This window comes from Brassica rapa, chromosome A10 (assembly GCF_000309985.2).
Source record: "Brassica rapa cultivar Chiifu-401-42 chromosome A10, CAAS_Brap_v3.01, whole genome shotgun sequence".
In the NCBI taxonomy this organism is placed as follows: domain Eukaryota; kingdom Viridiplantae; phylum Streptophyta; class Magnoliopsida; order Brassicales; family Brassicaceae; genus Brassica; species Brassica rapa.
In genome coordinates this window covers 351,152-365,484 of record NC_024804.2, presented here as the reverse complement: position 1 = coordinate 365,484, position 14,333 = coordinate 351,152, and the positions used below count along the sequence as shown (strand labels likewise).

The 14,333-nt window shown below is 34.6% G+C and overlaps 4 protein-coding genes across 8 annotated transcripts; 2 read left to right on the top strand and 2 right to left on the bottom strand.

Annotated features, from left to right (window-relative positions):
• Positions 1 to 1,574: 1,574 nt before the first annotated feature.
• Positions 1,575 to 8,373, bottom strand: LOC103844627 (CBL-interacting serine/threonine-protein kinase 9). Its single transcript, XM_009121425.2, has 14 exons — positions 7,667 to 8,373; positions 7,247 to 7,309; positions 4,075 to 4,146; positions 3,811 to 3,918; positions 3,639 to 3,719; positions 3,460 to 3,513; positions 3,141 to 3,266; positions 2,965 to 3,054; positions 2,720 to 2,845; positions 2,509 to 2,616; positions 2,300 to 2,416; positions 2,156 to 2,212; positions 1,986 to 2,060; positions 1,575 to 1,902 (listed from the first exon to the last, which is right to left on the bottom strand). Exons 1-14 carry the CDS (start codon positions 7,853 to 7,855, stop codon positions 1,825 to 1,827), a joined length of 1,344 nt encoding a protein of 447 aa, XP_009119673.1. The 5' UTR covers positions 7,856 to 8,373; the 3' UTR covers positions 1,575 to 1,824.
• On the top strand, positions 4,156 to 6,832 carry LOC108870241 (zinc finger BED domain-containing protein DAYSLEEPER-like). 4 transcript variants are annotated; one of them, XM_018655744.2, is made up of 4 exons: positions 4,156 to 4,789; positions 4,873 to 4,932; positions 5,181 to 5,742; positions 5,882 to 6,832. In XM_018655744.2, the coding sequence occupies exons 3-4, from the start codon at positions 5,647 to 5,649 to the stop codon at positions 6,227 to 6,229; spliced, it is 444 nt and encodes a 147-aa protein (XP_018511260.1). In that variant the 5' UTR covers positions 4,156 to 4,789; positions 4,873 to 4,932; positions 5,181 to 5,646; the 3' UTR covers positions 6,230 to 6,832. The 4 variants fall into 4 exon arrangements, 3 of the variants coding, with proteins under 3 accessions (XP_018511260.1, XP_018511259.1, XP_018511257.1); XM_018655743.2 differs by having other exon boundaries at positions 4,873 to 5,742; XM_018655741.2 differs by having other exon boundaries at positions 4,156 to 5,742; positions 5,882 to 6,242; positions 6,605 to 6,832.
• Positions 8,374 to 11,526: 3,153 nt separating the features above from the next.
• On the top strand, positions 11,527 to 13,175 carry LOC103844629 (GRF1-interacting factor 2). Its single transcript, XM_009121428.3, has 5 exons — positions 11,527 to 12,024; positions 12,213 to 12,289; positions 12,357 to 12,471; positions 12,545 to 12,836; positions 12,947 to 13,175. Exons 1-5 carry the CDS (start codon positions 11,953 to 11,955, stop codon positions 13,009 to 13,011), a joined length of 621 nt encoding a protein of 206 aa, XP_009119676.1. The 5' UTR covers positions 11,527 to 11,952; the 3' UTR covers positions 13,012 to 13,175.
• On the bottom strand, positions 13,076 to 14,087 carry LOC103844628. 2 transcript variants are annotated; one of them, XM_009121426.3, is made up of 3 exons: positions 13,865 to 14,087; positions 13,448 to 13,575; positions 13,076 to 13,364 (listed from the first exon to the last, which is right to left on the bottom strand). In XM_009121426.3, exons 2-3 carry the CDS (start codon positions 13,560 to 13,562, stop codon positions 13,219 to 13,221), a joined length of 261 nt encoding a protein of 86 aa, XP_009119674.1. In that variant the 5' UTR covers positions 13,563 to 13,575; positions 13,865 to 14,087; the 3' UTR covers positions 13,076 to 13,218. The 2 variants fall into 2 exon arrangements, with proteins under 2 accessions (XP_009119674.1, XP_033138116.1); XM_033282225.1 differs by having other exon boundaries at positions 13,113 to 13,364; positions 13,815 to 13,893.
• Positions 14,088 to 14,333: the final 246 nt, after the last annotated feature.

Genomic DNA, 14,333 nt, shown 5'->3' with positions numbered 1-14,333 from the left:
CTTGTAAATTTGAAGGAAACGTGTGTTAGAGGAACGTTTCTTTCGTTCATGAGAAGCGTTCCCTTCCCCGATTTCAACTACAAGGGTAGACGAAAGCGTGTCCCCAAATATTCAAATTTGCTATTTTTATGTAATTGTGTATTCTCGCCTGCATGGAAACTCCTCTGTATGGACCATGATAAATTGACAATGGGTTGGATTACTTCTTAACATCAGCACATTTTGTTTTTTTCTCCATTATATACCCATCCAAATTCAATGTTTCGATATTGTTGTCAATATCATTTAAATTCAGGCTGTCTCCACTAAGACGTTGATTTAATGTATAAAACTCCACAAAATGTTTCTATTAACAAATAATATTTTGTCTGCATGCCAATGTAAATTTTGATATTGTCTGGAGTTAAAATGCTGAAATAGTATGAACTTATTTTAGCATTATGGGTGTTAACGTTAACAATATTAAAGTGACTATAAATCTAACAAGACCTGACGATGAACATTGTGGAACTGTACTTATAGTTTTCGAATATCTTTATCTAATAAAACTATAAATTTGATTGTGCCAAGGTGTCAAAAATGGACACTGAAGGGCAGAGACAGGATTAGGCTTCTATGTAAAGTGACCGGGATTTTTAAGAATTTTGGGATAAGTAGTTTTAAAGCTGCAATAATTCAGAGGAGCTAATTACGTAGCAAACAACGAGTTGCTTTTGTGGGCTTATGATGAGTCACGTAACTTCTGAATTTTATTTTAAACAAACTTAACTTATGAATTATTTTAGTAATACTGATAACTTTGATATCTTTGAATCTTCGCTTATTTAACATCGTTCGTTTTATATTTATTGTGAAATCATTTCAATTTGCAACATTTTACTAGTGTACGAAGTACAAACCTATTTGTGTTATCTTAACTAGCTAGTCTTATTAGAAGAACCGAGAACATAGATTAAACTACTTAGTGTGTAGATTAAACAGATTATCAAGTTATATAAATTATCTTTTTTTTTTTGTTTTTTGTCATCAGTTATATAAATTATCAAATGAAAATATTAGTATATCTGTGGGACTGAGAGCGTAATATAGGAGTAGTAAACAAGTTATCTATCGACGTCAAACTTCATGAGCGTAATAAGAGCTAAAAAGGTGTCGTACAAAGCTACTTAACTGCAATATCAAAGTACTTAAATGAAACAATGATGATAATAAATGAACTTAGACGAACAGTTAATATTGGTCGGCCTAATACCAACTAACTAGAAACCAGTTCGCCATCAATGTATGAATAAATATAAAATATATATATTATCTTAGCAATTTAGATGCTTGCAACATTAATAAAACGATTTCGAATACGTAGAACAAGTGGCATGGTTGTTAATGTTGGCAGTACGATAATATATGCACACTACAGTGTCCTACAGTGTACCAATAACCATATAAGCAACACGAGAAAACATTTTTTTTAAAAAAATCGATAGTATAAACTAGAATTGGTATATGGATATTGATTCATGTAAATGTTAGATTACTGAATGTTTCAAATATACTCAAATAGTGAAATTCCCGAGTTTTGATGAAACAATCCCTTAATTTTATTGGTTTTTGACAAACTGAGTTGACTCAAAGTAAGCCACACCGCGTTTTGAGGAATATCGCATGTGGATATAATACCTTCATAGCTCACTAGGTTTGACAATTTTTTAGTTATCTACTATCTTTGAAGGTTCACTTAAAAGTTTCAACTTGTTCAATGCTCTTTCTTTCTTTCTTCATTTAGTTTATATTGCTTTTGAATGGAACAACTTGCTAATAAACTTATTAAACTTTATGTTCTTGAGCTGCGCCATCAGTATTCCAGACTACATCCTTTAATCCAGATGAGAAGGTTTTGTAGAACTGCAAAACAGATTAATTTATAAACCCAATTAGAAAACCAAACCAGTTAAAGATGCTTACCGGTTCATGGACCGAATGCATACCTTGTGAAACTCGAGGGTATCACCGCCGGTTTTCCTAAGCTCTACCACATGCAAAGATGGTGCCACTTCAAACACCTGTTACACCAAATAACCAAACCAACATAATTACTTAACAGGTACTGCTGATCAAATAAGAGAGTGTTCATCTCTATTTTTAAAAAAATATTTACCTCTGTAGCAACTGAGAGCTGACCTTTACGACCACTTTTGTCTCCTTTCATTTTTATCTGCGATTTTATTTAACAATCTTTAACGAAGCCAGAAAAAAGTCTAATGAATGACTAACTCATACAAAATCAAGAATACAAACAAACCTTGTACTTGTCTTTACGGACATTGAAGCCTAATGGCTTTGCGGTTTCTTCCATCTTCGACATTATTTCGCTTGCAGGTCGGTTTGAAGTAAACCGCGTCTCTTTCTTCACAAGTTGCTGAAAATTACACAAGCAAATCATTTAGACAAACCTGTGCATGATGTTAGACAATCATCAAAACAAATAGTAAGTAGAAAAAGGGTGCATACGGCTTGCTTCTCGAACAAGTTTTCAAGACTGAACTCGTTTGAGCTAGAGATAAGTTCAAAAGCATTCATCGATTCAGGTTTCTCCTTCTTCTCTGTTACAAGACATTCCTATAGTAGCAGAGCACGAAAGAGTAATTATTAGTTGGTAAAATATGCTGGTTTTACTTAGCCGGACTATGGTATATACCGGTACACAAAGGCAGTTATTTACCTTGGAGTTACTGAAAGCAGCATCAACATCATCAATGGTTATGTCTTCATCATCTTGCTCAAATGATGGCGTCTTGTACCCTTGCTTGAACCATTCATCTTCTAGCAACTCTGCGATACTTATTCTCTACAATTAATGAAAACAGTGTTTGTTAAGTTCTTTAACAGTGTAGACCATTTTGGTCTTTTTGTTTACAGCATTTTATAATCACAAATCAATTTTGATTAAGAGTTTTAGACGCTCACGGTTATAGGGCTGGGATCAAGAATACGCTTAATGACATTCTTGGCACCTGGCGAGAACCATGGTGGACAGTTGAATTCAGCCTTGCATATCTGAAGTTGAACGCCAAAGATGAGATTATGAAACTACTTAGAAAATAGTAACAAGCAGATGAAGAGAAGCTTGTTATAGCACGTACACGTTTATATAATGTCATGAGATTTGGCTCATCAAAGGGCAAGTAACCAGCCATGAGCACAAACAAAATAACACCACATGACCATACATCTGCTGCTGCTCCGTCATAGCCTTTATCCGACAAAACCTGCCCCCCAAAAGATGCAGTAGAGATTAGACTCATTTATTTTATCAACATCATAGATCTACGGCCTGCTACATTTTCTAAAACGAATAACAATTCTTGAAATATTTAAAATCTTATTTTGGTCGATTATTAGATTCCTTGGTACACTTAATATGGCATTGCCTCTTATATTGCTGAAACTATTAGTATGTACCTCAGGAGCAACATAGTTGGGGGTTCCACAAGCTGTGTGAAGCAAACCATCTTCCTGCATTCAAAAAATTGGTGCTTAGTGCTTACAAGTTACAACAATCAAATGTGTGGGAAAAAAAAAAAGAGATTGATATATTGTTCATTTGCCATGATATCCAAATGATAAACTAGATGACTTACCCGAACTTGTAGTGAGAAAGCGCTTAACCCAAAATCAGAAACTTTTAAAACCCCATTTGCATCAAGAAGAAGATTTTCAGGCTGCAACAAGCAAACAATATACAGGTTGAGAAGCTTTGAACATAATAAATATCAGCATATCAAAGAAGTGCACAATTTGAAGATAAAAGACCTTGAGATCTCTGTGGTAGACCCCTCGACTGTGGCAGTAATCAACGGCATTGATGAGCTGCTGAACATATCTCCGAGCTTCATCCTCCTTAAGTCTCCCTTGTTGAGCCTATTGTATGATTCATATCCAAGAATGACGTTAGTAAGAAACAGAGGAAAACTGGGAACATGATCAAAGAAACTCTCAAGTTAAGCCATTAGATTTGATCAAATACAGTGAAAGCGCAAGTAAGAGTGAAATAGTATGTGGATTAGATATGCTTACGATTTTATCAAAGAGTTCACCTCCATTGACAAGCTCAAGAACGATATAGATCTTCGTTTTGCTCGCCATAACCTGCCAGCACCGAACATCACATATAGAGGTTTTTTAACATGCTAAGACTCAAGACTTATTAGTAGAGTTGTCAAATGGTCGGGCCGTCCATGGGCTTGACCAGTCCAAACTGTGATGGGCGGTTCATGGGCTTGACCAAATAACAAATGGTCCAATTGGGCGTAAAACCGTTTTCACCCGTGGACAATTTGGTCCTGTCCGAATGGGCTCTGGGCGGCCCAAACCATTAAAAAAATTAGGGTTTTTTAATTTGGGGAAAAATAATTTTCGCGATTCTCGCGATTCTGGTGATTTTCGCGGTTCTGGCGATTCTCCACTTCTCCTCCATAAACGATCTGTGTTTGTAGCTCGATCTATGCTTGTGGGTTCATCAATCATCACCTCCACATGTAATTTCTTGCGATTCTCCAGTTCTCTCTCTTGTCTCGGCCCTTCCTCTCTCTTTCTCTCGACTCTCGTCTCGGCTCTGTCGTCTCTCTCCTTCTCTTCTTCGCATTAACCGTAAGTTTCGAGATTATCATACTGTGTTTTGATTATCATACTGTGTTTTGATTATCATACTGTGTTTTCTCCTCCAGAGCTCTTTTGTCTCTCTCCTTCACCTTCTCGTCAATCGCTTGCTTGAGTATTCTTCTTCGCATCCGTAAGTTTCGAATCGCTTGCTTGATCACTGATCATTGATAGTTTTATCGAAACCCTTTAAACCAAAACATTTTCTTATTGAAGGTTTTGGATTGAAACTGAAGGCCTCATCTGCTCAGTGCTCATAAGAAGGGTTCATCGAGGGTTAGATTCTTAAACTTTTTAGCATGTTTCTCTGAGATTTGGATTATGCTTAAGCTTCTTGTCTGGTTTAGATACTTTGGATTAAGCTTACGCTCGTTGGTATTTCCCTGAGACTTACATGTTACAGCCATGTTAATAATAGCTCATGTTCTTTGCTTTAAATGAACGTAACACGTCTGTTCTATGTGTATCTGTTGTGTTATTACATGTGTATGTGGACTGATTAAGCATTTGTCTAATTGTTACAGGACGATGAACTTTGATACTCCAAACCTGATTGACGAAGATAACTTTTATGTTGAAGATGAAGACATGGAACATGAAGATGATGACGAGGTCCATGAGGATGATCCAATGCCTCAAGAAACTGCTTCTTCAGAAAAAGGTACCAGTAGTGGTAGTTCAAGTAGACGTCGTGCTAAGTGCTGGAATAACTTCACAGTAGGGGAAAAATATTCTGATGGTAGAACTGATGTTAGATGTAATTACTGTCAAAAGAGTTATTGCTTGAATCTGCGTCAAAATGGAACTAATACCATGAATCGCCATATGAGGACTTGCTCAAAATGGAACTAATACCATGAAGAGTTCAGTGACATATTAGCAATTGCGGCAGTACTTGATCCTCGACTGAAGCTTGCGTTTTTAGAGTATTGTTACAATATTCTAGATCCTGACACTGCCAAATTGAACGTGGAGTATATTCGTGAGAAGATGGTCAAGCTTTACGGAGCATATAAGAAAGACACAAGCATCACTAGAGCATCTACTTCACATGCTCCTCGACACAGCATCCCTTCAGGATATGATGTAAGTTTATCTCTTTATGATTCTTGTTTTAGTGCTTACTGTTGTTGAGCAGCTCAACTTGAGCTGATGTTTTAGCCTTTTAGACACGTTCCTTTTAAACAGTTTCAGACTCTGATCATTTCTTTGTTGTTGTTTACAGGGCTTTTATGCTTACTGCTCTCAAAAGACGGGTGGTAGTGGGAAATCAGCATTAGACACATACTTGAGCGAGCCAGTGGTTGATATTGACAGCTTTAGAAGTTTGGATGCTGTGTCATACTGGAAGGACAATGCAAGCCGCTTCAAAGAGTTGTCTTCAATGGCTTGCGATGTGCTCAGTATCCCTATCACAACAGTGGCGTCGGAATCATCCTTTAGCATCGGTAGCCGAGTCCTCAACAAGTATAGAAGCTGTCTACTACCCACAAATGTTCAAGCTTTGATCTGCGCGAGGAACTGGTTCCGTGGCTTTCAAGAAATTGGTGATGAGATTGAGTTTACTTCTTAGAAAGAGAAAAGAGGTATGATTATGTTTGCTCTCCCATCTTTAAGTTTGGATTGTTTCCTATTTAGCTGAATCAAACTGAGTGCTAAATACTTTGAAACTGAGTGATAACTCTCATAGCACTGTTTTTTGATGATTTGCTTTAGAACTGATAGTTTCTTTGATGATGTATTTGCTTTAAGTCAACTGATCACGAATGATAGTTTAGACACATTAGTTTCTTGTACATCCGTAATACTAGGTTAGGTTCTGATGAAATGGAAGCAGTTTGTTTGTTGTACTTGTTGATGTTGTTCTCGGTTCTTGTTTATGAAACTGATAAAAGTAACTTTCTTGTGTGAGTAAGATCTGATTTGTTTCTTCATTCACTGTGAGCAGTTGATTCTCTTCACCTTTCCTTCAGAGACCATAAACCAAGAGCTACTTTAGAAGAACGGTTCCAATGACGATCAAGAAACACTAAGTCAACACATTATGTTTGAGACTTTGTTATCTTTTGAGACTTTATTATATTTGATACTGTGAGTTTGAGACTTTGTTAATTGTTATGTTTGAGTTACAGACTTTGTTATGTTTGAAACATTAAGCACAAATAAATTTGAAACATTACTTGTTTTACAAAAAATGATATTTACAAATTTTATAAAATTTAATTAAACACAAATAAATAAATTATGGATTTTGTGAAATTTATATAAGTACAAATAAATAAATTATGGATTTTGTGAAATTTATATAAATATAAAAATTATTATGAATAATATGAATGTGAAACATATAACTTAAATACAAATACATATTAATGGGTGTCCATGGGCTAGACCATTTGGACATGGTTTTTATTGGTCTTGGGCATTTTTTGGACCATTGTCCAATATGGACCACCCAATATTGCCCATAACTGAAATGGTCCATATGGTCATGTCCAAATGGGCTCTGGACGGCCCATTTGACAGTTCTACTTATTAGTACATACACACAGATATGTTTTAAAATATTAAAAAGCCATTATATTCTTACCTCAATGATTTCGACCACATTTGGATGTTTAATCAGTTTCATTGTCGAAATTTCTCTTTTAAGCTGCATCCACAAAGAAAAATATAAATAAAGACGCATGCAGCATGCTCATTATATATCATCAAGATCATGCTCATAACCACTTTCAAGGCGTAAAAGGAAGCTACTCTAGTTCAAAACCATATCCATGCTGTCATTGTCGTGATCAGTGATGTACTTTGACAGATTTCATGGTCTTAAAATCCATAAAACATTCGTATAAATTCTAATCCGTGTTTAGCTGGAAGGTTTTTTAAAAAGTTTAACAAATCATTAACCTAAGACCTAACAAAACCTTCCTCGGACATGTGGGTCCCTAATCACGAACTCAAACTATTACTAGAATATGTAGTAAGATTACATATACGATTACGTACGAACCTGTTCAACCATTTTGTGACGTAGAACCTTATCTCGGTCGAGGATTTTAATAGCGGCTATATCTCCAGTGACGGTGTTCCTAGCGTATTTGACCTTAGCGAAGCTACCTTCGCCTAGAGTTCGTCCCATCTCATAGTTCCCCACTCGAGTCCTGCTCGCCGGCGTCGTCCTCTTTCTACTCCCGATCATATTTTACTCTCTTCCTAAACGAAGATCAAGGAAAAAAATCACAATAACAAGTAACCTCAAAGAACTCGAGTTATGATTCTCTCTGACTCTCGCTTGCTAGTGGATGGATGGGTGGTGGGAATATAACGAAGCGGGCAAGCGAGAGTTGTAATAGGGAGAGTGAGATTCACGCACTTAATCTGGGTCCCACATGCACTTGACGGTAACACATTAGTTTCTGTTCCGCGTCCTTCCCGTGTGTTGGATTGTACGTACGTTACTTTACATTCTTTCATTCATTTTTTTGGGGTCAAATTCTTTTTTTTTATCTTGCCAAAACATCGCATTCATCCTTTTTTTTTTTTGTGTGTGTTGTGGTAATTTATATAAACTCCAATCTAGTTTTGAGGTTCAGACTTTGGATTATATGGAAGTTGAGCTTTCTTAAATATATGTGGATATGGTTTTATTTCAAGGAAAGTATCAGATGTTCTTCTATAATGAGTTTAAAATGTTTTCTGTGAGGTAGATTTTATTACATATAATTGTGTGGTCGATCTTCTTCTCTTTCTATCTTATGAGTATAGATTAATGATTTGACTAAAAAGGTAGATTAATGATTTTTTTCTGTTTATGTTAAAAACAAAATTATTGACTTACATTTTCAAATATACTAGCTTTTGACCCGCGCGTCCGCGCGGATGTTTGTTCTTCGTAAGTATATATTTTCACTTGTATAAACGTTCATGTTACCGATTCATAGGTTATTGAGTTTTGACATTGGTGTATCTTGTTTAGTTTGTTTAGTGTCTATTTATAAACTATGCAGTTGTATTCTTCTTTTATTGTATTTTTATTGCTTTGACTTGGTAAATCAATACTCTAAAGTGTAAAATATTAGAGTTTTAAGTATAATTGTATGTGCTTTATTAATTTATACTATAAAATATTTCTCAAAAGTATCACCTCCAAGAGATGTGTTTTGCTTCCATGAATGTAAACCTTTCATTTGAACTCTCCAATTGTTTTTGAAAGGAAGAAATTTTGTGAGAGGAGTAAAAGCTGTGACCATAGACATTCTTAGGATTTCGGTTTTCTTTGATATGTGTTTGACATAAAATAGAAGAAATATATATACTGCCGATAGGAAAATTAGGTTGAATTGGAAAAACTAATAAATGATTTGGTTTAAATTATTAAATATCTATTCCTTTTTTATTTAATCTTATTGAAAACATCATACTCCTCCATTTCGCAAAGAGTGTCGTTTTAAGATTTTATTTTTGTTACATAAAGAATGTTGTTTTGTATTTTCAATGCAAATTTATAAATGAAAGTTCAGTTTTATCCCTATTATTTTAATGCATTAATTATAAAGAGAAATTTATTTAATATGTGAACAAAGGGTAACATAGATTTTTTAGATGATTTCTTAACCAATAAAATTTTGTTATTTCATATTCGAAATTTTTTAAAAAAGAAAACAAAATATTGTCAACTTATAATGTGTTTTTAAAATAAAAAGGTAAAAAAAAAATAGCAGCAACTACAGAAAAAATAATTTTAAATTTTTTTTTAATGTCGTCAGTAAACACTAAACCCTAAATCCTAAACACTAAACCCTAAATCCTAATCACTAAACTTTAATTCCTAAAATCTAAACCCTTGGATAAATCCTAAACTCTAAATCAAAAATACTAAACACTAAAACATTCAAGGGTTTAGGGTTTAGGGTTTAAAATTTAGGGTTTAGTGTTTTAATGCTTAGTGTTTTTGATTTAAAGTTTAAGATTTATCCAAAGGTGTTTTGCTGACGACGTCAAAAATATTTTTTTAAAAAAAAATTTCTGTAGTTATTACTATTTTAGTTATTTTTTTACCTTTTTATTTTAAAAACATAATATAAATTGATAATATTTTGTTTATTTTTTAAAAGATATTGAATATGAAATAATGAAATCCTATTGAATGGTGAACATAAAGGTTCATCCTAGATGGTTAACCCAAGAATAACTTATTTCTTAATATCTGTGCAAAACTTCCAAATGACATTTATTATGAAACAGAGGGTGTATATTTTATTAAATAAGGAAAACGTGTTTTGCAAGTCAGACATACATAATATAATGATTTCTTAGTTAATTGATATCATTAACTGATTTGTGTGACTGCAGACAAATTAGGAAAATAAATCATAATGTTGTTTTGATATTTTTAAAGGAAACTGTGTAAAATTAGAAAATAAAATCATAATATTGTTTTTATTTTTATAAAAAGAATATCTAATCTATTAAAAGAAGAGTACAAAATAAAAACAGCCCTAAGTTTTCAAAGTTATTGAATTTGAATTAAATAATTTCTGGTGATAATATTGATTGTTTAAGATAGTTTTGATTTTGAATTACATAATTTATAAACACTGGTTTTGATTTGGCAGACGAAAATTAAACCGATGGAATTTTATGGTTAAGCAAAGTTATTGATTAATAGGTATATAGAAATGTATTTATTGACTCATTTGATTCATTAGAAAAAGATGAACGATCGATCAAAGACAATACAATTTCATTTTGTTTAGTAATGTTATAAAACGATTGTTTAGTAATGTTATAAAACGATATGAAGGAAAGTACATATTGTATTTAGATGGTTTGCAAATGTTCTGGTTTAGTAATGGTATTGTAATTTAAGGGTTTATTAAATAAACCAAACGGTTAAGGGTTCTGTAAATCAAGCAAACGTCTGTGTTTTGGTATACAACGATATTTACTTTAGTAGCAATGTAGTTAGATGGGCTTGTTATGCTGTGGTTTAGTAACGATTTTGTAATATCAATTAGATGGGCTTGTTATGATTTGGTTTAGGAACGGTTTTGTAATATCACGGATTCGGGATTTGTATTAGGAATAAGTAAAACGGCTGTGGTTTAAAGACAGTGGCACAAAGATGTAATTTTTGTGGAAAACTCAGTACTAAGTACAAAATGTACTCCTGTTTTAATAGATTAGATGGTTCCAACAACAGGTTTTTTTATTTGCAATCATTTATGTAACTGTTATAGATTTGATTTAGAGAAAAGTATGTTAAAAAAAAAACGAGATGATTGAAATAGTTGATATTTCCATGTGAGTAAAGGTAATCGTGAACCCCACATAAATCCTTCCTGATAAACTCAGATGACACAGAATGTGATAATGTTATTATATTTCTGTTCTTATACAACAAAGACTCTTCTTTCTTTTATTTATTTCCTCTTATATATTCGCCTGATTTTTCTGATATTAGAATACAGCCAAAAATGCAGAAAACTGTGGCAGACAGTGAGTTAAATGAGTTATGGCAAAACTAATAATGATACAATATCTTTAAAAAAAAAAAATTTCACGAATAAAAAAAGGAAATAATGCAGACTGAACCACTCATTCAATAATTGAGTCTGTTATAAGTTTTTTTTTATTTTCTCAAAGTCGGGTACAATAATATTCACGTCGCCATCACATGAAAGCAAATACATTTGGTCATCAAATTGAACTTCTTCAATCCAAATTTAATTTTATATACTTTTGTTTGTTTGTAAAGTTTTCATTCGCCAATGAATTAGTACGAATAAACTCTTTTGTATGAAAAAGTAATTCAAATTTGTTTATTTATTTCTTCTTTGTGTTGTTTGTAGAGTTTTCATTTGCCTATGAATTATTCGAATAAAATCTTTTGTATGAAAAATTAAGTTATCTCGTCTTGTATGAAAAACTATGGCAAAATTAAAGTGAAGCAACAGGGGTTATTGGGCTGGACTCCCAATTAGCCAGAACCACCGTAATGTAACTTGTTTGATAACACATAGGCCTCTTGTATTATGTTGGACCTCAGGGCCCAAACATGTCGAAACATTCGTCATTATTATACTTTTTAATATAAGACATACAGATTTGGTCATTAAAATCGGAGGAGACAAGACATCGTAGACGAATCAAAGTGAAAGTGAAAGGATAATCTATAAATATTGGTCGGAATCCTGTGCAATCATTTCGTTTTGCGCATGTCTGGTCTATCAAAATCTCTCTCGGCTCCGTGTATCTCGAAGAAAGGTAGCTAGGGTTTAGGTGTTTAAGAAGAAGATGCAGCAAATGTTTCCGGCGATGGTTCCTTCGATTCCCTCATCTAACATCACCACTGAGCAGATCCAAAAGGTCTCTTCTTTCTTCCCTCTCTGTATCTTTCCTGTCTTATTTAGTGAAGCTATAACGGTTCGATTATTTGGTGGCAATTTATGTGTAAATGTCTTAGCTTCGTTATTTTTTGGACATTGAGATTAGATGTTTGGTTGTTTTTTTGTACTTGATCCCCCCCTTCATATGCTTCATGTGCTTAAATTCAGTACCTTGATGAGAACAAAAAGCTGATAATGGCGATTATGGAAAACCAGAATCTCGGAAAACTTGCAGAATGTGCACAGTAAGTGTCTCTCTCTCTCTCACATCTCTTGAATATTAACGGACTATGAGAATTATATACTTTGCAGGTACCAAGCTCTTCTCCAGAAGAACTTAATGTACCTCGCTGCTATTGCTGATGCTCAACCTCCTCCACCTACTACAGCACCTGCACCTGCACCTGCACCAGCTATGGCTTCCCAGGTTTTTTGTTTGAAATCAATCAGAACATTTATATTTTGGATTTCCTTACTATTGTGTGTGTGGTTTCTGTTAGATGACGGCACCGCATCCTTCGATGCAACCGCCTAGCTACTTCATGCAACACCCACAAGCTTCAGGGATGGCTCCACAACAAGCATCTCCCGCCGGTATTTTCCCTCCTCAAAGAGGTCCTTTGCAGTTTGGCAGCCCACACCAGCTTCAGGATCCGCAACAGCAGCTTCAGCTACATCAACAAGCTATGCAGGGAGGACACATGGGGATTAGACCAATGGGTATCAACAACAACAACGGGATGCAGCAGCATCAGATGCAACAACTCCCAGAAACCTCTCTTGGAGGAAGTGGTGAACTCCTTTGCGTTATGACAAATACTCTTTAACTCATAATCTTCTGAGCAAATGTAAACCTATCCTGTGATTTTGTTCATATTCATCTTTTTTTTTGTAACTGACAGTGGGACTTAGAGTAGGCAAGCAAGATGGAGCAGAAGGACAAGGGAAAGACAATGATGGCAAATGAAAGGGAACCAAAGAAAGCTTTGTTTTGTTTATATTTTTAGGACTTTGTGCTTTTCTCTCATAAGGACTTTTGCATCAGTTTTCTTTAGACTGTGGAGTTAGTTCCACAAACGGTGTTGTAATATTATTTAGTACAAGTTCTAGAAGCATCATTATTCTCATTCATTGTAGGCTTACAACCAAAAGCATTGATACATCCTTTTATCCCTTATTCTGGACGAGACTTGACGATGAAATTCTGACGGCTAATGGGATTCATGACGACGGGAGGGCCAGCGGTTCTAGGCCAAGCTTGGAACTTCTCATCTGTCGCCTTCCACCATTCCTTGTTAGAGACCGTTCCTGGGGTACTCCCTGAGTTGAATCACACCATAAGTTTTTATTAAGATGGTATCCAAGTCTTGATCAAGAGTCTAAAGAAGAAGAAGAAAACTTGCCTCCAAAGATCTTATTGTCAGAGATAACTTTGTCAAAGAGGTATGAGATTCCGAAAGAGCCGATGAGAGCACCGATGATGTACTTGGCTTTACCTCCTCCTGTTGATGCTGCCATTTTCTTCTATAACCTGAAAACGATTCTCACTACCATATCAACATTCAAGAAGATCTGTGGTGCCAGAAGCACCATAGAACAAGAAGACGTAAACTAACTCAGCCTCAACCAGCAACTAATCTCTCTCAGTTAACAAAGACTGAGATCGTCAGAGAATATTCATTGATTCCCTAGGGAATCGAAGCTGTACTACTTATCATGCAAAAAATGAAGCAACCAAGTTCGAGAGACGAGTCTGAAGAAGCAACTTACACAACCAATTAGTGAATCTAAGTTTCGCTTTAATTACATCAGAGAGTTACCTTTTGCCGATTCAGAGACAGTGAAGCTTAAACAGTTGACTGGTTGGTTGGTGTTCGATCTTTCAACTCTTTATCTCCTCTTATCTTTGATTGAAACTGGACAAACTTTTGTTAAATTACTAAAATGGGCACATCTTCGAGAAGGGTCGTTCTCGCTTGCGTGTGCAAAGACCAAAGTGTTGTTTGTCTTGTTCATTTACAGGCGTCCGATCGTATTTTCAAGATCTAACGGTGACAAAATCAACTGTTTATGTTTATCTTGTTCTACTTCTAACTTTGACCAAAATAGATAAGGTTCTGATTAAGACAAAATAGATAAGGTTCTGATTAGGACAAAATTAATTCTTGTATTATTACCATAACTAAAAACTGATCATTTCTCCATTCAACTATAATTCATTTCCTAAATTTTTTTTATTCGAAACTAGCTGTGCTGCATGCTGCATGTTTGTACATGATTGTACTAATT

Bases quoted from the DNA above. Each gene is read 5' to 3' on its own strand.
- LOC108870241 (XM_018655744.2), top strand. From the start codon at position 5,647: ATGGTCAAGCTTTACGGAGCATATAAGAAAGACACAAGCATCACTAGA. The intron at 5,743-5,881 runs GTAAGTTTATCT...TGTTGTTTACAG, and splicing joins GCATCCCTTCAGGATATGAT to GGCTTTTATGCTTACTGCTC.
- LOC103844627 (XM_009121425.2), bottom strand. From the start codon at position 7,855: ATGATCGGGAGTAGAAAGAGGACGACGCCGGCGAGCAGGACTCGAGTG. The intron at 2,617-2,719 runs GTAAATAACTGC...CTGCTACTATAG, and splicing joins CTGCTTTCAGTAACTCCAAG to GAATGTCTTGTAACAGAGAA. The intron at 2,213-2,299 runs GTTTGTTTGTAT...ATAAAATCGCAG, and splicing joins TCCGTAAAGACAAGTACAAG to ATAAAAATGAAAGGAGACAA.
- LOC103844629 (XM_009121428.3), top strand. From the start codon at position 11,953: ATGCAGCAAATGTTTCCGGCGATGGTTCCTTCGATTCCCTCATCTAAC. The intron at 12,025-12,212 runs GTCTCTTCTTTC...GCTTAAATTCAG, and splicing joins CCACTGAGCAGATCCAAAAG to TACCTTGATGAGAACAAAAA. The intron at 12,837-12,946 runs GTGAACTCCTTT...TGTAACTGACAG, and splicing joins AACCTCTCTTGGAGGAAGTG to TGGGACTTAGAGTAGGCAAG.
- LOC103844628 (XM_009121426.3), bottom strand. From the start codon at position 13,562: ATGGCAGCATCAACAGGAGGAGGTAAAGCCAAGTACATCATCGGTGCT. The intron at 13,365-13,447 runs GCAAGTTTTCTT...GATTCAACTCAG, and splicing joins TGACAATAAGATCTTTGGAG to GGAGTACCCCAGGAACGGTC.